Raw genomic sequence first — 24,912 nt, 5'->3', positions numbered from 1 at the left:
CCGCGTGGCAGGAAGGATGTGAGCTGCCTCCTAAAATGGTGATTTATTCCAGCAATACTGTCCCGGATGAGTGTCACGGCCACTGACACTCAAGGGATTCCAGTGGCAATCAATTTGGTACCAGCAGCTGGAAGTGGGCACGAGTCAGGACTGACGAGGAGGGCAACGTCTGTGCACAGAGCCTCTGACTCCGTCCTCTAAAGCCTGGATGCACAGCCCCAGCTGCTGGAGGACTTTACAGGTGGGGATGGGGACAGCCAATCCACTGGGACTGTTCACCGAGGCCTGGGGAGCTGTGAAGTGCCCAGTGAAGGAAGAGAGTCACGTTATGTTGCTATAGACCCACCCCCCAGGCACACCCAGGGCCTGCAGAACAGAAGGGGCGACAGAACCTTAGGCTGGAAGAACAGGCAGAGGGACAGCAAGGGACACAGCCCGGGAGGAGCACGGCACCAGCTAGCCCTTGCCCCCCTGAGGACACCTCAAGGCAAGTGTCTTGCACGCTCCAAGCCCCAAAGGTGCAACGTGGAGGGCCGTGGCCTCAGAGGCCACTCACAAGCAGACAGCCAAACTCCAAAATCTGCACTGCTTGCTGAGTAAGCATCCCCTCCAAGCTGCTCCTAGAACGAGCTCTGATGCAGCTGGCCAGGCTCTGGATCCACCTTCAAGAGATACCTTTATCTGAGCTGACAGACGGTACTTTTGGAGCTTTGCTACAACGACCACCAAAAAGGCATAAAAACAGCTCCAAAAGACTCAATCTGTTCCTCCTCCTTGGAAGAAAAGGCTCCACGCACAGCTCATTTCCAACACAGGAGCAAAATCCAAGCCCAGACTTTGCCTCGCAAGTCAGAGCTGAGAACCCTCAGGTCCTGCCCAGAACTGCCTTCTGTCACCTGGCCCCAGGTTCCGTGTTTGCCTGACCTAACCAGGCCCGAAGCCGGGCAGCAGGACACCCAGCGTTCACCTGGGGAGCCATGGAGGGGCTTGGGAGCAAAGGTGACGGGCTGTGTTCAAGGAAAAAGCGCATTACCAGGTCTCAAGCAAGCCGTCCCTGGCTTTCAGTGACTGTTACCCTGTGCCTGGTGAGACGCAAAAGCACAGACCCTCCAAGCACGGCCCCTTCTCCTGGCCAAGGGATGGCTCGCAGACATGACAGAGCTCTCACCTGTCAGCCTTCCAGAGAGGTGACAGCCCGTCCTCAGAGGCGCATTTGCAGAAAATCTATTGTGCTAACACTGAAGGGAAAAAACCAAAAGGTCAAACTTCAAAATCACCAACAGAACTATTTCCTAAAGCAAAATCCCAAGTAGATCTCATTCAGGGATGCTTCAGAGGAACTGTTTTAGTGAATTTTGAACGCGCAGAGAGGTTTTCTTCTGTGATATTTACTCTCCTCTCTCTTTATCAGAATGCACTAATCTTTCAATCTAGCAAGTTAGTAATAAAAAAAGATGTCAGTTCAAATAACTTGCCGGCAGTCAATCAGGAAGGTAGTGCCAGACAGCAGCTCAGGAGGCATCTGGGAGCTGAAGGTGCACCCCCCCTCCTCCACAGAGCAGGGACTCCTTTGATCTTTCCAAAGGCCCTGGGGTCTGGCTGAGACCCGGGAGGCAGACGGCAAGGCACCTGGAAGGGGTCACCCGGGCAGAGCTGCCCTCGCTCTATTTAGTGTGCACCCCAGAACGGCCGAGCCTACACCTCAGCTAGTCTGAGCACAGGACATCGATTCAGGCAGAGCCAATATCCAACGCAATCCGCTTCAGGATTAACCTTTTAAAGCCCAGCCCACTGAACACGACCCGGCCACCAAGACAAGGAATGCCCCTTTCCAGAAAAAACGCCAATGATAACATCTGACAGTTTTCACTAGATGTTTTAAACAGTCTTTACCCCAGGAGTGGGGAATTGCCTCATAAAACAAGGGTAGCTAGGAAACGCTTGGCGGGCTCCGTCCGCTTCCAGTTTCTCAAAATCAGGACGCGCATTTGATTCTCCCTTCAGCTCGCTCCCCCCGAGCTTTTATCGGGTGGCGATGGGGGCGGCTCAGGCACCGGCTCCGGCAAAGACCGGCCCCTTTCTCCCCAACGCAGGAGCGCAGTGCATCCCAGTGGACAAACTCGAGAACGGCACTCTTGCTTTCCCTGCCTCCGCCTGCGTCCTCCTAGGTCTCGGATGCAATCCGGGACCCAAACGCACCAGCTCCGCGGAGCGCCCCCCCGGCAGGAGGGCGATGGCTTGGAGACATTCTGCCCCGCCAAGGGGACAACTGCCCTGCTGGGTCCCAGACCTCTCGAGGCAGGGGCTGAAACCCGAGCACCACTGGCAGGCAGATAAAGTTTGCCGAAAAGGGTCTCCCTGGGTACCCCCACCGGGTGCTCCGAGCTCGAACGCCCTCTTCCAGCCGGCCCTGGAGTTCGGACACAGACAAGCCCCCGGGGCGCTCCCGGGGTGTTTGCCTGCGGGGGGTGGGGTGCCCGTAGGGAGTGCCCGCCCGCCCTCCCCCAGAGCCCCAGCGCCTCCCGCCCCAGCTGCCCGCCAGCTGTGCGCGCCCGTCGGGCCCGGAGGTCACCGGCAAACAGCTGGATCGGCAGCTGGGAGCCCGGCAGGCCCCTGCTCAGTCAGTCACGGGGCCCCGAGGAAGGGGAAAGGCGGGCGGCGTGGCTATCAGGCTTTGGTTTGCTCCAACTCCGCTTGTCAAGCTCTCGCCGGGAGGCCGGAGCCCTGGCTTTCCCCGGTAGCGCCGGCCCCCGCCCTGGGTCCACGGCCCGCCGCGCCCAGCGGCCCGCGCCTCGCCTGGGCCCCGGGGAGGAGGTGAGCCGGGGCGGCCGGCCAGCACACTGCGCTGCTGGCGCCGGGAGGCGCGGGTGCGCCCAGGCCGGCCCCAGAACCCGGGAAACTGGAATGGGGCGCCCCTGCCCCGACCCGGACGCGCGGAGCCCGGGAGAGCCGGCCGCTCCCGGCGGGGCCACGGGGCTCAGAGCTCCGGACCGGAGCCCGACCCCGCTCCAGGGGCACCGGCTGGCCGTTCGCGGGGAGCGGAGAGGGGGGGTCCCTTTATTCGTAACACCGAGCAAAGAGCCGCTTCAGCCCGGCTCGGTACCCACGCACCCGCGCGCCCACACGCTCCCCGGCGCCGGCCGGGTCGCTCACCTGAGTCCTAAAAGCTGTTGAATCCACATGGTCACGTTTCGGGGAGCAGAGACTCAGATCTCGCTCGCCCCGGCCATCTGCGCGGCGCCCGCGCCCGCTCGCTTCCGTCCCGCGGCGCCGGTCTCCGGCTTTCGGTCCGCCGCCGCCCGCTGCCCGCCGCCCGCCGCCCGCCGGCCGCGGGGCGCAGAGCGAGTCAGAGCGCGGCCGCGCGGGGCTCCATGCCGGCCGGCGCGCCGCCGCCGTTGGGGCGCATGGTTCAGGCGGGGCGGCCCGCGGGGGCGCACATCCTCCGGCCCGGGCGCGGAGCTCGCGGCCCCCTCCGGGGGCGACCCGGCGAAGGCGGCTGCGAGGCGGGGGCGCCCGCTGCCGGCCCGGAAGGGGCGCGCTCCAGCGCCGCGGCCGCGCGGCGAGGGTCGGGGGAGCGGCGGCTTCGCCCTCCGGGGCGGCGAAGAGGGAGGCGGGCGGCGCCGCCGCGCACGGTGCGTGTCTCGCGGCGCGGCTCTCGCACCGGCCCGAGCCCCGCGCCGAGGGAGCGGCGAGGTCCGGGGGTGCGGGCAGAGGCGACGCTGGCGGCCGCAGGTCCCCTCCGCGCGCCACTGGGCCGGGGGGCTCTGCCGGGGACTCCGCTGCCGCTCGGCGCCGCTCAAGTTGGCCGGGGACTCCGTCTGAGCGCTCGCTCCGCAGACGGCCGCGGCGCGGGAGGCCAGCAGGAGGCGGGCGCGGGAGGCGCGCGGGGCGAGGGCGCCGTGGAGCGCGGGGCGTGGGGACGCGCGGCGGCGGCGCCGCGCCGAGGAGGCGGGCGGGGATCCCGGGGCCCCGCCGCCCGCGCCCACCGCGCCCGCCGCAGAGCCGCCCGCGCCGCTTGGCCGCCTCCCTCCGCGCGTCTGCCTCCCCGCGCGCTCGCCCCCGCCTCCCCAAGCGGGTCCCAACTCCGCCCGCCCGGCCCGGCTCACGTCACCCTCTTCCCCGCCCCTCAAACTGGAGCCCGAGCCCCCTGCCCGGCCCGGCTGCCGTTCGCCGCCTCGCCTTGCGGTGGCCCACCTCTCCGCACGGGGCTGTGCCCGGCCCTGGTGACGCCGCAGGCGGGGCCTCGGCCGCCCCTTCCCCAGCCCTGGCCTCGTCCCGGTCCCCACCTTGGGAAAGGCTCGAGAGAGGCCGCTGGCTCGGATTGGACCGCCGGGCGCCGCCGGGTGGTGTTGCCACGGTAACCGGAGGGCATGCGAAGCGGTTCGAGGTTCTGACCCGCTTACCGGTGCGCCCAGTGCACCCGGAGAGCTGGTTTTGGGCAGGGGGCGTTCCCGAGGAAGCACTCGGGGGGCGCTTGGGGCGGGGGCTGGGAGAAAAGTTTCCTACTGGCGGAGCTGCGCGGAAAAGGCCGCGGGAGTGTGAAGGAGGCGGGGAGGGTCCGCTGCTCGGGGTTCCTCTCTCCCCGCGGCCTGGGCGCGTGCCTCGAGACCTGGCGTAAGAAGTAGCTGTGTCCCTGGTCAGAGCTTCAGGACCTTCTGCCCCCCGCGCAGCCCTGTCGGTCCTGCATCCCGACGCTGCAACAGGCCCCGGGCTGGGCGTCCGGCAGCCCCGGCTCGCCCGACTGCAGCTGCTGCTCGGCCAGGCCCTGGAGGAGGACTCCTGCGAGTTCCAGGGCGCCGCGCCCCAGACTCTTGGCCCCAGGAGTTCCCCCTGGGCCTACCTGGTTAGGCTGTACTTGCAAGGCCTTAACTACAGGAGAAGGGGCCCTTGGCGGGGTCCTTGAGAAGTGACTACAGTGAAACTCCTCATTGAAGGCCAGACCTGCTGACTCCGTGGGAAGCCGCGGACAAAGCCGTGCTTTCAACTCTCAGCGCCCTCGAGGGAGGTGCAAAATCAGAGGCCTTAGAAATCAGCTCTTGTGCTGCAAGTGTGGATGTGGGAGTCCGTGGAGGGGAAGCGAGCGGTGTTCTATGCAGGTGCCTCCCCCAGTGAAGCTCTGTAACCGCCCAGCCCACGTGAGGGACCCACAGTAGCAGGAGAGGCCTCCCTGGGGAGGGCGTTGGGTGGGGGGGAGCGGTTGTGGGGCAGAGCCAGGCCTGGAGGTCCCTAGAGGTCCTTCAGAGCCGTAGGGGTCTCCTCCACCCAGGCAGGAGGACAGAGGGGGGCGACCTGCTTCCCCGAAGGAGAGGGGCAGGGGACAGGGAGGTGTGGTGGTCAGATCACAAGTCTTGACCCGGCAGCCCAGGAGCCGCTGTTCACTCACCGTGGGGCCCTGGGCACATTATCAACCTCTCCGGTCCTCAGTTTTCATGTCTGTGAAATGGGTTCCGTAGTCCCTTCCACACAGAGGTTTTTGTGGGGGTTAAATGAGATTGCCTCACACACGGTTTCACTGTTATTGTCCGAAGAAGCAGCAGGCTGAGTCAGCACTTTGCCTACCTGGCCACTCCTGGCTGGTCTTCCCCTGGAGCCCTCTCTCTCCCTGAGGGCTTTCGGGGGCAGATCCCAGAGGGACGTCCTGGAACAAAGGGCCGAGCCCCTGCAGCTGGGAGAGAAGCGGTGCCCTCACTGCTGCCACCTAGCGGGACGAGGGGGGTTGCTGCACCAGGGAGGCCCTTCCAGGAGCCAGAATAACCCCGGAGAAGGCTGAGGGGCCGGGTGGGCCTGGGGGGACCCCGAGCCCCTCGACTCCAGGTACCCCTTCGGCAGCCTTGTGCAAACCCACGGACCTTGTCTCAGAACGATTCTAAGTGCAGAGACGAAAATACACAGGATTTTTAGGAAACCAAGTGTATTGAAACACATTATCAAAATATTAAAACAGATTTTTGATATAGCAATGTACCTTCTTTTTATCATGTAGGGAACGAATCTTCAGACCCCAAACGTGCCACAAGTTGGGTGTCCGGACCCCCGGCCGTCATAGTTTGGGCTGCCCACAGCCGTGGTGACACATGAGGCAAAAGGCTGCAGTTTCTGTGTTTAGCGGTCACTGGCGTGTCACAGCACCTCGCTCTGCTGCCTACATTTATAACAAAGAAATGTTGGGTTTCAGATGTGATTTTTTTTTCACCATCCAAGTGAAAAGACTCCTTGAATTCTGCCCACTTAACCCTGGAGGATTCCCCAGACCTCAGGTAGGAACCTCTGGGTTGAGAACACAGTACATATAGGTGTTTTCGGGAAACAGCTGTGAGGCCAAGCAGTGACAGAGTCAGGAGGGGAAGTCACACAGCAGAGGTGCACCAAGATAGCCCTGGCCGCCTCAACCGCGTGGGGAGGGAGGTTGCCCTCCACCCCACCCACGATGGAAAGTCGGATTTAGGGCAAGGACCCACTCATTTCTATTACCCTTGGACACTGATCACTCCAACTCCTCCAAAGAGAGCGACCGTCTATTATTCGGTCTGTTTTTATTTTTTCTCTTGATGCGAACATTGTCATTTTTTACAGGCTGAAACATAATAAAACCACGACATATTTCACCATTAAGGTAACTGGTTTCTTGTACTTGGACAGCATCTCATATTTCTGACTAGTTCATTTTTCTCCTCTTTTGGGAATTTGGGAAGGAGAGTATAAGTCATCACACACACACACACACACACACACACACACACACACACACACACAGGCCTACCAGCTTCAGCAAGTGCAAAACGGAAGTTTTCAGACGTACCCACTGTGGAAAGATCACCCGGTCCCCTAGGAGGAGAAATCAGTGCCCAGGAACCTGGAATCACAGGTTGGCCCCGGCCCTCCAGGAGCCCCCTCGCCTCTGCCCTGCCCTATTTTCCCAACAAAGGAGCTGGCTGACCCCCCAGGAGGCCCTCTTTGAAGCTCTCTTAGGCCATTTACCTAATGGCCTTCACAGACTTGACTATTTTTAAAACCCATCCAAAGCCAAATTGAGCTGCCATTTTCCATTTTTCTCCCAAGGAGGTAAATGTGTCTTAAGCATGACATTTGATTAAGTAGCTAAGTTTGTGATTTTAAATGGAAGGGAAATGCTCATTAAAATTATTATGCATTTCTTTGAAGCATTCATACTATCTTCTCTGCACCCCCGCCTTACTAGTTTCCCCCACCTATTAAAATGTGCAGTGGGGAGGAGGGGGAGGGGCGGGAGGGAGGAACTCCAAGGCACTTTTCCTTCTCTGGGGAGGGTAAGTGCCCTGACTTTGGAATCCTGCCCTTACCTCCCGCCCACATCTGAGTTGTTCCCAGGTGGGTCTGCCCACAGCCGTGAACTCCACCTGAGGGCAAGGGCAAGGCTGCGGGGGTCAGAGGCTAGGAGGGAAGCTGAGACTTCCCCTGACAAAATGACTCGCAGGACAATCTTGCAGCACCCCAGGCCTGGCCAGAGGAAATGCCAGGTCTCTACTACCCATCCAAATACACTTGTGTATCTGAAAGAGAAAAAGATGGTCCCTCCCCTTCCTCAGAGCAAGTGATGGGTTCCTACCGCAGGTGGAAAGAGGGCTGCCTAAGAATTTGATCTGGTCTGGGATAGGGAAAAACCCTCATTTCAAGGCTTTTAGCAATTCTCTGTGATGACAGATTTGCTGATTCGATTGAGATGGACAAGGGTGAAGAGGATGAGCGCTTATTTGCATCACAAAATAATGTGACAATTTGGTCGCAGTCCTTCGGCATTACGGGATCTGGAGGTTTGGGGAACGAAGCTGGAGAGGAGAGGGTCTGGAGGGCGGGCAGACACGGGCGGGAAGGCAATCAGGGCGGGGGTGTCTGGGGCCTGGGGCTGTCCAGTTGAGTCCTTACATGTTCTCACATGACTGAGTCCAGAGTCTGAGGTTTTTGTCCTGTGTGGCGGTTCTGCTCCGGGTCGGTGGTGCTTGTGTTGAGGAGAGTCAGGGAGCGATGAGCAGGATGGTCTCTGCTGCCGGGCAGGTGGAGGTGGGGGGAGACCACAGCAGTCGAAACAACCAGGAGGAAGAACTGGGACATGGTGACTAACTCCAGAAGAGATGTGAAGAAAACGCCCTTCCTCCCTCACGTTCCAGAAGACTCCAGGCCTTGGGTGGTTGGGGGCTGTGGGGGCAAGAAGGGCTGCCTGACTCCACAGAGTTCTCAGGATGGAGCTCTAGATGGATCATCTGGGTATTAAGGAAAAGCGGGGGGTCGGGGATCAGGGACACGAAAGGGTCAGGCCCCTGGTTACACTTGCCGACTTAAAAAAAAGGCACAGTATGTGAGTTGTGAGTTAAGTTTTATTTGGGGCAAAATGAGGAAGCATTTCAGATAACTCTGAGAAACTGCTCCAAAGATGTAGGGGGGAAGGTCAGTATGTACGTGATTTTGGTGACGGGGGAGTCCATGCAATCAAGCACATATTTTTTTTGCAGAAGGTTTCTGCCAGTCATGAGGAGCAGACGTCACCGTGAAGGATTTTGTGCTTTTCTAGATACGAGGAGATAGAAGAATTAGGCTCATAAAATTGGCTCCTGATATCTAACTATCTGAAGCCCTGTTCTGCCAGTTTTTCCCAGAGCACAGAGCGCCTCATTTCTGCTCTTCACCCTGAACTCCTTTCAGGGGATGTTGAAAGTCAGCAGCTGCAATGATTTAATCACTGTAGAGGTAGATGGCAAGTACCAATTTGTAGTTGACACACTTACCAAGAAGGTAAGGGGCCTGGGGGACATCTCTCGCTGGCCCCAAAGGTCCGACTCCTTCTAGGAGGAGAGGTGAGAGAATGAGGATGCACTCCTTGTGTTGACCAAGCCCTGGGGGTGTGCAGGAAAATAACAGTGAGTGAGGCTCCCTTGGGAAAAGCTCCCCAAACAGGGGATGTGGTCTCGCCCTTGAGTGGTCGCTGCTACTGGCTGCTCCAGGGACCCTTGGCTCCAAGCAGAAAGGGCAGAGCTGGATGCCACTGATTCTGGGCTATCGGTGTCTCTTCCAAGTCACTTCATAAACGGCATCCATCAGCTCAGACTAGATGATGCTGCACCAACAGACGACCCACAGAGCTCTGTGGCTGAACCCAATAAAGGTCGATTTCTCACTCATGCTCAGGACCACCGTCTGCTCCATCAGCCCGTCAGCTGATGGGACCCAGACTGAAGGAGCTGCTCTCACCCGGACACCCTATCACACAGCGCAGGGCAGAGTCACAGCGGAACCTCACTGTGACACTTAAGGCTTCCCCGGGAAGGGGCACGTGATACTTCCATGCACGTTTCACCGGCAAAAGCAACTGGCATGTCCAGGCTGACATCAGTGGGCTGAGGAGACAGAAACCTCACACAGGGAGGGGTGAGTGACACCTCTACAAATGAGTAGGTACCAACAATTCAAGAAGATTTCATATCTTGTTTTCACAGAGGCCCTAAAGTTGACAATGGCAGGATTTGTTCACAGGGAGGCAACATGCTTTCTGGCAAGCATGCTGTGTTTGCATACCCTTTTCTATCCCTGAACTCCAGGTGGATCTTTGACTCTCAAGGCTGGGAGGATTCTGGTCTCAACCTCATCCCCTACCTAAGAGTCAAAGGCACCCGACTAATTTAGAGACAGACGCTTGTCAACAGTGGTGAGGGTGATTGGCTTACCCCTAACTGTACAGGTGGTCAGATAATGAGTCTTCGGGGGCTGTGCTTCTATCTAGAAGAGAGAGCTGTGATTAGTCACAAAGGGTCACATCATCATCGCCATCATCATCCACGTACTCATCATCTCTAAGATCCTTCTATGGCCCCCTTTCTCAGCCAGTAATTCCTGGACCCTGTCTTCCCCCCGCAGCAGCTCAAGTGACATCTGGGCTTCTCTCAGCCAATCTGGAGAGTAATTGAGCAGAAAAGCCGCTTCTTCCTCTAGCCACGTCTTGTCCGAGCTATTACCCTCCGCTCGAGGAAGATCTGGAACATGCCAAGGAGGGAGGAAGACGTTGTTTACTGAATGCCCCAGCGCAGAGCAAACGCCTAGCTGGCTCACGCCAGTGTAGCCTGAAGGTCACCCCTGTGTATAGGCATCAGCCATCATGATGGATTTTACATTTCTGATCTCTTTTCAGTGCCACAACCACCCGAAGAGGTTGGTGATATTATCACACCTGGGCTTAATATTGAAAACATCTTAACACTGTGCAGCTTGGGTCCTGGGGTAGAGGTGGGCTGCAGCCACAGGGCCAGGCAGGGGTTCTGGGAGAGGACCGGCAGCAATCTGGGAGGGGCCGGGGCGTTGGGGCCGGGGTGGGGGGGATGCTGTTTCCAGCTGGTAGGAAGGTATTTCAATATTGTAATATCTGGCACGGCTGCCCCCTGCCATGCCGACTGAATACCCGGCCTGATCACATGCATATGCATACGGAGTTCAAAGTGGATTGTCCAGGATCCCCCAGCACGGAAGGATGACTCGATGGTCCAGTCTGGGCCAATGCAACCCGAAGGCTCTCTCTAGTGTAACATACGAAGGACACGTCACAGAAACCCATTTCACTGCCCGCTTTCTGAATATGTTAAAAAGCGGAAGCCCTGGTAGGCAACGTGCGTTCAAGACAGCGATACCCAACTTCTACGACTTGCTGCCCTAGATCATCATTTTCTTATACGCAGTAGAGCTGGTCTCTGCATAATCAACGCTGGTCCTTAATTTCACCTTTGAAGCTGTGCTTCTATGAAATGTTCCCTTTTGTTTGTCCTCTAGAGAATGTGGCTGCAGTTACGTGCTGCCAGATGACCCCCCCAATATCTACTGTCCCCATCCTCCTTGCTAACAGAACTTGGGTGGCGGTGGTCGTGGGGGAGGTGATAAATGTGCCTGGCCAAAAGCTGATACATTCCAGCCCCTCTGTTACCCAGGGTGCCTTGTGATATCGTTCTGGCCAATGAGATGTAAGCAGAAATTGCTGGATGGGATGCCTGGCAAAGTTCATTAGAAGGGGGCTGACCTTTTACCATCTGCCTTTTGCCTTCTCTCTTGTCCTTATTTTTTCCTGGAATGCAGATGGGATGCGGGAGGTGGAACAACCATGTTGTGACCACGAGGTGACAGGTATGAGGGTGGAAGCTGCATGCCCAAAATGCCGGAGCAAAGGGATAGAAGGAGTCTAGGCCCCTGGGGGCATGGTGGACAGCCACGTGCACCCTGAATTACCTGCCTACAGACTACCTGTTAGGCAAGGAAAATAAACCTCTCATTAGTTCAAGCTTCTGTTGATCCCAGTTTTCTATAACTTTCGACTAAATATAACCCTCACTGAGGGCAGGCCAGTGCTTACCTCTAAGACTGGTGAAACCCAGGTGCAGGTCTTCATTGCTTCAAGATTCTAAATTTTCTGGGATAGAATTTTCCCAACTCCTACCAAAGGTTATAATCAAAGAGGATGCCTGAGAGCAATCTGGAATCAAGAGTCTAAATAGAAACATAGCACAGGGGGCTTAAGTCTTCACATCATCCCCTAAACATCTTGATCTATGCCTGTTTCACCAATGTCACATCTTTAGCTGAGTTCTGCCTTGGGGTGGGTGTGGTAAAGCTAAGGAATCCATCATCCGTTTGTTTCTGGAAATTTCACTGAGCGAGAGAGGTACATGTATCCCGGGAGACGGTGACTCCTGGCTCATCTGGGTTTCATATCTGATGCTCCGAGTTCTCCTTTGTTGCAGGAGCCAACAAAAGGTTCCAGAGAAGGCAGCACGGGTCTGCCGTGTCTGGAGCAGGTGTTTAAAAGCTGAATCAGGCCCACGGCTTCCCAGATGAGCTTGAGTTCCGTTTTCCCAAGCTATATAAAGCGACATCAGCAATCCAGGGTATCTTTTTGAGGAGCGATGCTACTAGGACTCTTCCCCCTGCCCCCACCTCCGTAATCAGCAGGGACGTTTGTATGCAACAAAAGGAAGCTAACGGTAGTCAGAAGGACACAGGTTTTGTTTGTTCTTTTTTTAAGAATCAAACAAATAGTTTCAAGTGTTGCCTCCACCCCATCCCAGATCTCAGACTAGTTATGTCACTTCCTTTACCGTGGTTCTCACATCTTTCAAATGGGAGAGGAAAGGGCAACCTTCAGGAGGGTTAAATCATAAAGCCTGGGCAATGCTCCTGCCATGTTAAATGCTCATATATTGTTGCCATTTTTAGGAAGGGGCTGCTGTCAGTGAAATTGCTGTACGTCTGAGGACATGCATCAGCTATTAATTTATTCTTCATGCAGCAAACATTTATTGTGCATGATCCTAGGTGCCAGGTAAACTTTGATAAATGTTAAACACACCTGTACTCTGTCCTCATAGGACTTACAGTTCAGAGTAGAATTCAGACCATAAACAGATATCCAAGACAGAAATGCATAATCGTCCATTGAAACACTTCTGAAGGTCACTGGCTGGCTGTTGTCTGGTACTCGGCACCATCACCTCCCTTCTGAGCTCCCTCCTGCTCTCAGGGGCTAGAAGCCTGCAAACTACATTCCTAGCCCATCTTCCTGCAGAAGCAAATGTGAATGGCTGTGGAATGACAGTGTCTGCATCTCAGAAGAGAGTAAGAAACTCACACAACAAGAAAGCCAGGGTGACATCCATGCATATTCATGAGAGTAATAAGCTCCTCGACAGGAACAGTAGGACCTGCCGTAGGCAAGGGTGTGCCGCGCGCTGTGAGGGATGTGAAGCGGCCCGTGCCTCTGAGCAGCTTGGTGGGAAAACAGTGGTGCACACACATCCGGGTCACCTTCTCTCCAGGCAGAGCAGCCAGCAGCTTAGTCAACCGTCCCTCCATTCATGTGGTCATTGAGCCAACATGTATTCTGTGACTGCTGAATCAGACAAATGAGTCTCTTCTCTCAGGTTGTTCTCTAGTTCAGTCTAGTGAGTTTCAGAAAACATAGGCTGAACAAAAACTCCCATTGGAACCCAGACTTGGGATTAGGGGCTGATGAGGTTTGGGTTGTCTTCATGCCCAGATTCCTCGGGTCAAGTTCCAAACGCCAAACAGCCAGGTGGGAAAGTTAGTAAACTCTCTGTGACTGGGGCATCACAGACTTATTAAACCTTGCTTGAAAACTGGGAAAGGGGCAGGTAGCCTCATCTGCATAATGCTTAAGAAGGTGATTGCCATCCTGGGGGACATGGGTGTCCAGAGGGGAGGCTCTTGGCAAGCAGAGTGACCAAATGTCCGAGGGACCGTTGTCCAGGAGTGACCGTTCACACTGCCCTGTCTTACTCTCAGAGTGTCCTGGTTTGGACTTTAAATTCTATGCTGACTTAATCAATCAAGTACTCCCACATCCAAAGCTTCCAGGCATTAAAGAGAGACCACCCGGGGGATTGAAACCACCAGGGGTCTAAAGACTGAGAAGTGAAAGTCCATCCAGAAACGTGTACCTGCAGGTTCATAGCAGCTTTATTCAAAATTGCCCAAATGTTCAAAAACAGACAAATGGATAACCAGATATGGACCCTCCACACAACAGAAGATTATTCAGACATAAAAAGGAATGAGGCACTGACACATGCTACAACATGGGTGATCCTTGCAAACATGAAGCTAGTGAAAGAAACCAGACAAAGAGACATGTATGAGTTATTGATGAGAAATGTCCAGAATAGGGAAATCAAGAGACAGGGAGTAGATTACTGTTTGCTCAGGGCTGGGGTGGGGGTGGGGGGATAGGGAATGATAGCTAAAGGGCACAATTTCTGTTTGAGATGATTTAAGGTGATGAAAACGTTCTAAAACTGATTCATTGACGATTGCACATGTCTGCGGATATGCCAAAACCATTGAACTGTACACTTTAAATGGCTGAATTGTGTGGTATGTGAATTATATCCCAATAGAGCTGTCTAAAAAATCATGCATGGGTAAAAATCCATTTGAAGCAAGGTAAACTAGTGGATTTTAATGTCATACAATACAGAAGGTACAGATATAGAATTCCATGTTGCAACTAACCATTAAGAAACCACCACTTGTGGACATGTGAATTGGTACAGCCACTATGGAGAACAGTATGGAGGTTCCTTAAAAAACTACAAATAGAACTACCATATGACCCAGCAATCCCACTACTGGGCACATACCCTGAGAAAACCATAATTCAAAAAGAGTCATGTAGCGCAATGTTCATTGCCGCTCTATTTACAATAGCCAGGAGATGGAAACAACCTAAGTGCCCATCATCGAATGAATGGATAAAGAAGATGTGGCACATATATACAATGGAATATTACTCAGCCATAAAAAGAAATGAAATTTAGTTATTTGTAGTGAGGTGGATGGACCTAGAGTCTATCATACAGTGAAGTAAGTCAGAAAGAGAAAGACACATACCGTATGCTAACACATATATATGGAATCTAAGAAAAAAAAATGTCATGAAGAACCTAGGGGTAAGACAGGAATAAAGACACAGACCTACTAGAGAATGGACTTGAGGATATGGGGAGGGGGAAGGGTGAGCTGTGACAAAGCGAGAGAGAGGCATGGACATATATACACTACCAAACGTAAAACAGATAGCTAATGGGAAGCAGCCGCATAGCACAGGGAGATCAGCTCGGTGCTTGGTGACCACCTAGAGGGGTGGGATAGAGAGGGTGGGAGGGAGGGAGACGCAAGAAGGAAGAGATATGGGAACATATGTATATGTATAACTGATTCACTTTTTTTTTTTTTTTTTGGCGGTATGCGGGTCTCTCACTGCTGTGGCCTCTCCCGTTGCAGAGCACAGGCTCCTGATGCGCAGGCCCAGCGGCCATGGCTCACGGGCCCAGCCGCTCCGCGGCATGTGGGATCTTCCTGGACCGGGGCACGACCCTGTGTCCCCTGCATTGGCAGGCTGACTCCCAACCACTGCACCACTAGAGAAGCCCTGATTCACTTTTTTATAAAGTAGAAACTAACACACCATTGTAAAGCAATTTTACTCCAGTACAAATGTTAAAAAAAAAAAAAGAATAGACTGGATGTATGCATAAAAAAAGAAAGAAACCACCACTTGTCAAATTTTCACATAGTATCAAAAAAGATACCCACAATTATCTGAAAAAGCTATTAAAACGCTCATCTCTTTTCCAACTACACCGATGTCTGAGGCTGGGTTTTCCTTAGATACATCAACCAAAATGACATATTGCAACAGACCGAACAAAGATTCAGATGTGAGGGTCCAGATGTCTTATGCCATATCTTTTTAATTTGGAAATGTTATTTTTAATAAAAATGTTAGTTACATTAATAACAATAATTTTTTAAACGAAGAAGGAGATGCAGACTCTGTGGCTGGCTGAGCCTATAAAGTCGGCACCATGCTGTTACTAAACTTACACAGCCGTTCACCCCTTCATTCAAAAATTCATCAGATGCCCACTCTGTGTCTGAGGGCTGATGATGATGATGATAATTATATTAATTCCAGCTAACATTATAAACTAGTTACTGTGTGTCAAGTGCTTGATAAATTTGTTCCATTTCTCCCAACAGCAGCCCTTAAAGTGAGAATATTATTAGCCCAGGCAACTGCTCCAGGGGGCAGCCCAGGGGCAGGTCTGCAGAGCGTGTTCTGGAGCCTGGTTCAGCCTTTTGCTGGCAGGCAGGCCTGGATGAGAATCGTAGCCCTTCTGCCCTTGTGGCTAACACACAGGTCCTCCCCATGGGGTGGGGTGAGGTGGGTATGTACACTGCAGCCATGTCGTTCTTAGCGGGGTGTGGAGTCAATGTTCAGGGGATCTTCCCCATCATCATTATGGGGGGACATAAGCCCCGACCTTGTGCTCCCAGATGGGACTTCCAGTGCAGAGACTTAGTTCAGGAGAAAGAGTTAGAAAATCACAACCTGATGGCTATTGGTTCCCACCTGCCTGCTTCCTGGTCGGCCAGCCTCATGGTTGTTGCGAGGTATTATGAACCAAACGTTTGCGTCCCCTGAAAATTCATATGTTGAAGTCCTAACCCCCAGTGTGATAGTATTTGGAGGTGGGTCCTTTGGGTTTAGATGAGGTTATGAGGGTGGGGCCCCCATGGTGGGATTAGTGCCGTTATAAAAAGTTGATGAGACCAGAGCTTGCTCTCTCTCTGCCAGGTGAGGACCGTGAGAAGGAAGCTGTCTGCAAGCCAGGAAGAGAGCTCTCACCAGGAGCAGAATCATGGGTTTCCAGCCCCCAGAACTGAGAGAGATAAATGTCTGTTCTGTAAGCTGCCTGGTCTACAGTATTTGTCATAGCAGCCTGAGCTGACCAATACAGGATCATGTGAAGTCTCCCCGCCAGCCCCCAACAGGTGCTAACTGCTCCTCTCATGGTCTCTCATTGGTTCAGAACCCCAGCGGATGGTTAGGAATATCCAGGAGCCCTGGAGGACAAAATTTTCTGTTTCTACCAAACTATTGACCACAGAAGCCTCCGCCTGCAGGAGAGCCCTGTTCTGTCCACGTCGAGATTTCCAGTGGCCAGTCGATGAGACATTTCAGGAGGGTTTTCTACAAGGTTGGGGATCCAGATGGGATCTTTGTCTCTTCCTCTGTTTAACCAGACTATTCCCAAAGCCAAGCCCTCCTGCAGCCTCTGGTCACCCTGCTCAGCCACAGTGACCACTTGGTGCTCACTTGGGTGCTTAGAGAGCAAGGTACACACTGCACGCGCCACATTCCCTGGCTGACATTCTTCCTGCTGTGGGAAGGGCAAGGCTCAGATTTGGCGCATGAAGTCAGAGAACACTAATTAGCTCTCCCCCAACTTCAAAATGAAAACCCCGGTACCATACGATGATGGTGATTTTTGACACTGTTATTACCGTCACTCCAATCACTGGGGCTCCAGATTTTTCATCCAGAATTTCAAAGCAAAATGCTTTATAAGGAGATGGCTATTCATTTGTACAACGAGAGACATCCTTTGAAACTGGGGCTTTCAGACTCTTGATGGGAAAATCTCTGATTTCTACTCAGCATGATTAATAGGCTGAGGAGGTCCCCGAGAGTGGATCTGTCTTTCAAGTGGGGTCCAGGCATTGTTGTCAGGGGCAAAAGGTCCCCCCACACTGCAGAAAGCTGTTCCTTGAGTGTCTAAGCTTCTGAGACTCTCTTCAGCCTACTCTGTCCCTCTGACGCCTACCCTCTTCCCAGGAGCCATGTCATCAGTCAGAGGTCAAGGGCAAACCAGATCTGTGTTGCAATAGGGAAGCACGGCTAAGATGCAGGCTCTGGCCAGACTCCTTGGGTTCAAACCCTGGCTTTGCATCGGAAATCTCAGCTGTTTGTCTTTGGACAAGTTACTTAACCTTTCTGTGCTTCCGTACAAACGAGGGTAAATAATAGTTTCTACCTCTTGGGGGTTCTAAGTATTGTATGAGGCGTCATAGATCCAGTCCTTGGAACAGTGTGTCATGCATAGTAAATACCCAGTAAATTACGGAGAAGCGGATGATGGCTCTGGTGATGTCACTTCCTGGCTTACAATCCAACAATGGCTCTCAAGTCCTCCCATCCAACACAGACCCTTGACACAGCACCCCACAGCACCCGAGGCTCTTCAGGGCCTGGACCTTCTTTCCCCTCTAGGTACCTTCCTCGGTGCTCGTCACCACGCCACCCACCCGCCCCAGCACCGCCAATGCCCTGTACATCCTGAAGTTCTCTGCACCGTCTCGCTGGCCCTTTGGCTTCTGTGTTGGCCAGTGGACCCCCTTGGAAAGTTCCTCCTCCTTGCTCCCATGTTCCTTGGCCAACTGCCCTGGTCCTTTAGGACTCAGTACAGTCTCACCTCCTCCAGGAAGTCTTCCCAGCCTCCCAGTTGGATTAGGTGTCCCACCTCTGTGTGTCCACAGCACCTCCTGTGTCCTCTTTGTTGCCACAATCCACGGCCGGTATCCCTTCCCCAGCCTCCTCCTCTGTCTTCTTCCTTCATCCTCATCTCCATCCACATCACCTTCTCTTCCTCCCACTGGACCATCATTTCCTCCAGGGCAGAACTCGAACTGGCCATCTTAGTAACTGGTGCTTGAAAATGCCCAGATACTGCCCTGGGAAGCCCTGCCCAGCTCCGCCAGGAGCGCACGAGCCTCAGTGTATAGTTTGGTGTTTGTGAACCAAAGCAACGCCCACACTTCTTAGAAAGCTCTTTCCCTTCCACCAGGCTTTCAGGAGACACAGAAAGACAGCATAGAGGGACCACTCAATGCCTGGCTCAGCCAGGTGCTGAGTAGCTGTGTACCGAGTGGGTGGGTGAATAAGAGGGGTGAGCGGGGTGGGTAAGTGTGAAGGTGGGTAGTGCCGGTCATCCCAGCCAAGGCTGGAGCAGGGCTTCTTAAACCCTCTCTGGCCTGCAGGATGGCCCCTGGGGTCACCTGGCATACTCCCTCCCCTGTGTTATCATAAAACCCTCGGACAAATGAAAGGATGTCATTTCCAGAGAGGCCCCCAATAAGTAGACAACTCCTTTCATCGTTGTTAAATATCATAAGTGACGGATTCATTCTGGAAGCATAGGACACACAGGAATTCTGCTGAATGCCGGGCTCTTGCCTGCCCTTTGGGTTTACCTGGCTGAGAACGAGAGGTTAGTTTAACCGAGAGGAGATACTGGATGAGAGCTGCTTGGAAATAGGGTCTCCATGCGGTTCCTCCTTTCTGCTATCGGTTCTGTAGGGACAGGCAAAACTCATAAGTTGTCTTTACGTGCCCAGGGACGATTACGTACTTTGGGGCTCTGGAGACTTTTAAGAACAAATGGATAGCGAAGCGACAGAGCTCAAGATGTCTGACTCGCCCGGAAAGGAAGCGGCCCACCTTCCAGGAGGGGCGAGACAAAGGATGCAGAGAGGTGGGGACCCTGGTGGGAGGACTGGCCGCGGAGCCACGGGGAAGGAGGTGGAGACAGTTGTTTATCTCCGACTTACACGAGCCCACCCACTGCGGTCCATGCTTCTCGGCAAGCTCAGGGTCTCCCTGGTGACCTGTGAGCAGTGAGGCCGTACCTTCTGGTGCCTGAGAGGAAGCTGATGGGACTGGAGGGGCCGGGCACCCCCAAGCCCTCTGATACAGCCTGAAAACTGCTTAATTTGAGTCTCTCTCTTCTCTCTTCTGGATATGAGTTTGCAAGAGGGGGCCAGGCACCCCCAAACCTGAGCCCTTCCTATGGTCCAGGTACCCGGACCTGGTCTTGGTGTTATTTGTGGCTCACAGACTCCTGGTTGGAATAACATCCCAGGGTGGGGGACAGCCTTGGAGAGGGGGTACCCCTCTGTCTGTGTCATGCTACCAAGGATGAGAGAACCAGCCTCCACGGTGGGTTGGTGACCTCCTGCAGTGCCCCTTCCCTGGGACCCCCTGCCAACATTTCTCAGAAGCAGTGTTGTTGTGTCCAGTCTCCTGGATGTGACCTGCCAGCCCCCATGGTGGTTATCCCGGGCCGAAGCTCTGCAGCTCCCAGCACGTGGAGCAAGGTCTCAGGCCTCCCTGGGTCCCAAGCCCATTGTCTCTCCGAACCTTCCTAAGACACTCGGTGACAGGCAGACAGCAAGCACTCCACTGCCTCTCACACTAGATTCTCTCCTTCACTTCATGCATAGGGACGGACCCCTGACCACGTGCAGGGCACATAGTAGGACCTGGGGGTGCAGCTGTGACAAGTCCCTGCCCTCAGGAGACGTCTAGTCTGGTGTGGGGTTGGGGGCAGACAATGAACAGACACTGTTAGATATACATAATATATGGATAACCTCCCCCATGGTAGGCTGAATAATGGTTCCCTATGATGTCCATGTCCTGATGCCCAGAATCCGCGAGTATGTGACCTCTGCTTGCAGATGGGAGTAGATGAAGGGTCCTGAGATTAGGGATTGTCCTGGATTACCTGAGAGAACCCAGCGTCATCACAGGGTCCTCAGAGGAGGGAGGCGGCAGCGGGTCAGAGTCAGAGATTGGAAGACTCTGCCCCGCTGACCTTGAGGATGGAGGGACGGGCCACCAACCAAGGAATGCCGGCGCTTCTAGAAACTAGAAAAGGCAAGAAAGGATTCTCTCCTAGAGCCTCCAGAAGTCAGGAAGGCCTGCTTCCTTGATCTCGGGACCTATGATGTCTACAACTGTAAGAGAATAAATTTGTGTTGTTTTACGTCTCCACGTTTATGGACTTCTGCTGGAGCATCAGTAGTAAACTAGTATCTCCCCCCCCCCAATAAAAGTCTATGAATGAAATAAACCAAAGTAATGGGCTCAAGAGCGACTGGAGGAGGAGGGGTGGGCTCGTGCCTTCCTCGGCAGACAGCCAGGCAGACCTCACCGTAGAGGTTCCCCCAGACGGGAGACTGAGCTGGTGAAGAGGGACCAGCCCAGCGCTGCTGATGTCAGAGGGCAGAGTCTCCAGCCAGTGGAGGCAGCAGGAGCGGGGGATGGGCGGATGGGGGCACAGCTGCGGGGCGTGGCTGGGATGCCGGTCTCCACCCCCTGCCCTGGTTCAGGTGCGTTCTTCCATCTTGTTTGGCACCAGACAGCCCCAGAGCCTCTGTCCACAGCCGGGCCACGGGACTTCACAAGCTCTTTCTCTGATGGTCCTGAGCCCCTCCTTGCCTTGGGTCCTTTAGCGAGAGCTGCAGGGGTGTGGCCTGGCCTTGGCAGGTGTCCAGCGAAGTCCCCTGTGTAGTAAAAGTTCGGCCTTTTGCCTAAAGAGTGGTCTGGTCTCTGCCTTAGGCTTCTGAAGGGTGACCTGATCATCCTGTCAGGAGGATCAGGAGGGCCTTTGGCGAGGGCGGGACTGGCCACGCCGGGAAGACCACCCGTATGACTTGGTGATGGGTGCTTTGGGCCGTGCCGACTCAGCCAACCTGGCGACTGAGATGGACCTTGCGAGCCATCATCAGTTGATCACCAATCAATCAATCATCGGTCCATTATGCCTATCTAATGGAGCCCTGCGAGAGCTCAGGGGAGCTTGCTTGGCTGGCGATGCTGTGTGTGTGTCGTCCACCCTGATGCTGGGGGAGGGTGCGTCCTTACCCCACAGGGAGACAACAATGAAAGCTTTGTATCTGGAGCCCACCAGGCTCTTCCCTCGGTTGGTTCTGACCCGTATCCCTGCCCGTAATAAACCGTAACCGAGTGAACAGTTTTAGTGGGTTCTGTGAATCTTTCTAGCAAAGGATCAAACCTAAGGGTGGTTTGGGGATTCCCCTCCACAGGTGTTGGTGTCAGAAGTGAAAGTCGTCTTGGGTGAATATTGGGGTCCTCCGACCTTGGCAGTCTGCCTAACTCTGGGTCCCCCTGCTAAACATTGAACGTCACACCCCTCCCGGAGGGATGTCCAGCTTCTACCCCAGGCCCCAAGCACTGGGTCCCGGCCCAGGGCTGATGGTCCTAGGAGCCCCAGCACCCCCTACCCCAAGGAGGGCTCCAGTAGCTGCTCTCTCATTCCAGGTCCTCTGCCGCTCATGATTATGGCTTCTGGCTCCGTTTTCTCTCTAAGAAGTGTGTGCACTAGAAAAACAGCTCCACCGGCTGACCACCTTGAAAATGCAAATCAGTATAATTTCAATCAATATATGCAGCACTGAGCACTAAAAATGCAAATTTCCTGCTGTTCAGAGAGCAAGAAAGAGCGCTGCCTTGTTGGAAAGGAGGCCCAGATGGCAGGAGGACCCTTCTGGATCCCCTGTGGAAACTTGGATCTTAACTGGGACAGAGGAAGAAGCAGATCTGGGTGATGTTAGAGGCTATGGCTGCATCAGCTGGGTCCTCCAGGTTATAGAGATGCGCTGATGGCCAAAGCCTGTGCCTAGGGGTCCCTTTAAATTAGAGAGAAAATGCTCATCTGCCTTCTTTATTCACTGCCTTCCACTTTCCCATCCTTCCCCTGCTTCTCCTCCGCATGAGAACTTGGTTGTTGGAGGGCTTCCAACTCCCAGGTAGAAGCAGAAGTGGGAGGAAACCTGAGTTAAAGCCCTGGGAGGCCACACCCCAAGGAGTACCTGGCCCAGGTGAGGGGAGACCTGGGGGACTGGCTCCAAGCCAGCCTGCACCCTCGGTGCATCCAAGGGAAGGTTCACCTTCATCGGCTCCGTGATCTATCTCACCAAGCCGCTCCTTCCTCTGGGAAGCACGACCCCCAGGCCCCCAGCATGGTCAACCCCTTCCCAATTCCCTACCTGCACCACAAGTCCTTGATCACCTAGCCCAGTTGCCACGTGTCCACATGCTGACATCGGATCTTCTGTACCTGCGTCTGAGCCGCTTGAGGGCCGCACCACCGGGTTTTTCTCTCATACATGCTTTGCACAAAATGTGTTGAAATGAATGAATGAATTATGCCCACCTTCTAGTTTGTCCAGATGCATGGAATAGTGGGTTCTAGATTCCAAGGGTGAGCCGTCTGGTGCACCCTTTCACCCAGACGGGAAGTCCCAACCCAACACACCTGTCAGGTGGCCACCTGGCCGTTCCTTGAGCTCATGCAGGGAGATGCACAGCCTCTACTGTGCGTGACGATCAGCACAAGTTCAGCGGCTTAAACAACATCTGTAAGTTATCTCACATTTGCTGTGAGTCAGAGGCTGGGTCCTGGGTGTGATCTCACGAGGCTGCCATCACGGTATTGCCGGGGGCTGGGGTCTCATCCGAGCTCTCAGGGTTGTTGGCAGGATTGAGTTCCTTGCAGCTGTAGAACTCATGGTGGCTTCCTTCCTCAAATCCAGCAGGAGACAAGAGTCCCTAACCCAGGAAGGGCCCTGGTCCCTCTTGTAAGGACCTTCCCCTGATTGGATCAGGCCCACCCAGGACAACCTCCCCTTTGATGAGCTCAGGATCAGCTGATTGGGGACCTTAATGGCATCTACAAAAGCCCCACAGTCCATGGGAGAGAAGCAAGTCACCGTTCTGGCTGGGCCCCAGGGTGAACCTCGATCATGGGGCCACCTTGGAATTCTGCCTGTATGTCTCACAAGGCAGCCTTTCCATTACCTGCTGGGACCCTTGGAGTTTCCCTTCCCGTGTTTGGGTCCCACATCACGGTTGGCAACTCTGGAGGCTGTGGCCTGATCCCTCCTCTGCTTCTTCCTCTCCCTGACCCAGGACGCTCTCCAGACACAGTTCAGCCCAACACCTCCCACCCCACCCCACCCCCAGGGCACCACCCAGCCTGCCCAGGCCTCCCACCCCAGCTGCCTTCACAGCCCCTCCCAGCACCCCCAGGGCCTCGTTTCCTGCACACCAAAGAAAAGCCCTCCCATACTTGGCCCCCGCCTCCATCCCCATCCAGGGCACCGCCAGCACTCTCTTCTCCAGGCTCTGACTTTGGATACTTCTTTGATTATGGAGACTTCTCTCGAGCCTGTATCTTTGTGGTGTTGCTCATATCCAGGGCCCCCTGCCCACTCCCTTTCTCAGGCAGTGATCTGGTCCCCCAGCCACAAGGCGTTAGCTAAGGGACATCTTCCACCACTGGCCTGTCCCTGTCCCCGTGTTGTCACCTGGCTTGGCTATCTGGTGGTCTCCCGTGCATCTGGGACACAACGAGGACAGCCAAGACCCTCACCACCAGGCTGGGCAGGGCTGCCCTGGGCTCTGCCCCGGTGTCTTCTGGAATCATCCGTCTCCGCAGGTGGACACTGTCTGGGGAGGAGGAAACTGAAGCTCAGAGAAGCTGAGGCTGGCCTGGGTCGAGGGCTGCAGGATAGAGTACCGGACCAGTTAAACGTGAAGTTCAGATAAACAAGTAATTTTTTACGAATATATGAGGCATGGGCTGTCTCTACACCAGAGTCTACGTGGTTTATCTGCAATTCGTATTTTGCTGGGCGTCCTGCATCACACAGCTGGGAACAAACGAGGGAACAGGAATGGGAGTTGGGACCTGCCCCCAGAGACCGGGCTCCCCCTCGGCTTGAGGACAGGACATGTCGGCATCTACCACCTGCTTTCCCCTCCCTGCAAGCGGGGCCCACAACCGCAGCCCTGGGCAGCCTGGAGGCACAGCGAAACGCCAGCGGTGAGTTGGGTGAAACAGCAGGTTCCTGCCGTTGGGGGTTATGGGATGACGTTCCTGCAAGTGTTGTCCTGGTGACCACCTGCTGCAGATGAATGTCTGTGTCCCCAAATTCATACGTTAAAGCCCGATTTCCTGGGAATTCCCTGTTGGTTCAGTGGTTAGGACTCTACACTCTCACTGACAAGGGCATGGGTTCAATCCCTGGTGGGGGAACTAAGATCCCGCAAGCCTCGTGGCATGGCCGAAAAACGAATTAACTAATTAAAAAGGAAAAAGAATTTTTTTTTAAAAAAAGCCCTATCTCCCAATGTGATGGTATTAGGAGGTGGGGCCTCGGGAGTCTTGAGGGTGGAGCCATCATGATGGGATTAGTGCCCTTCTAAAAGACGGGAGAGTTGCTCTCTCTCCACCTTGTGAAGACAACGAGATGATGGCTGTCTGCAAGAGAGGAAGCCGGTCCTCGCCAGAGAGCACATCTGCTGGTGCCTTGATCTTGGATGTTCAGCCTCCAGAACCATAAGTAACAAATGTCTGGTTCTTAAGGCCCCAGTATGCGGTATTTGCTACGGCAGCTGGAGCTGACAGACTCGCCGCATCCCTGCAGAGACTACACCCCCCCTCCCTCCCCCCTCCCCCTCTCCCTCCCCTTTCCCCTCCTTCCCCTCCCTCCCTCCCTCCCTCCCTGAAGCCTCGCCCCCACTGGGCCTGCTTCTCCACTTGAGCTATTTATCAATGCAGGGCAGGCCAGTTCCATTAAACCCTCAAACGGAACCTTATGGGCATAATCGTTTCCATGATCTGTGTATGCTGAGAGTGGGGCAACTTTCGCTCCCTGCCATGTCACTGCCCACCTTGA

At 54.6% G+C, this 24,912-nt stretch overlaps 1 protein-coding gene across 3 annotated transcripts in view; it reads right to left on the bottom strand.

Moving 5' to 3' along the window:
• The window catches only part of AJAP1 (adherens junctions associated protein 1), a 117,119-nt gene extending 112,069 nt beyond the window's left edge, over nucleotides 1–5,050 (bottom strand). For 2 of the 3 annotated variants that reach the window (XM_079943139.1, XM_079943141.1), the window contains exon 1: nucleotides 4,287–5,050. In XM_079943139.1, the coding sequence (XP_079799265.1) occupies nucleotides 4,287–4,372 (86 nt within the window). In that variant the 5' untranslated portion in view covers nucleotides 4,373–5,050. Of the gene's footprint in view, nucleotides 1–3,153 lie in introns of all 3 variants that reach the window. The other variant, XM_079943140.1, reaches the window with a different exon arrangement.
• Between the last annotated feature and the right edge of the window lie 19,862 nt (nucleotides 5,051–24,912).

The sequence above is a fragment of the Stenella coeruleoalba genome (genome assembly GCF_951394435.1).
Source record: "Stenella coeruleoalba genome assembly, chromosome: 1".
Lineage (NCBI taxonomy): Eukaryota > Metazoa > Chordata > Mammalia > Artiodactyla > Delphinidae > Stenella > Stenella coeruleoalba.
This window is presented reverse-complemented; position numbering and strand designations above follow the sequence as displayed.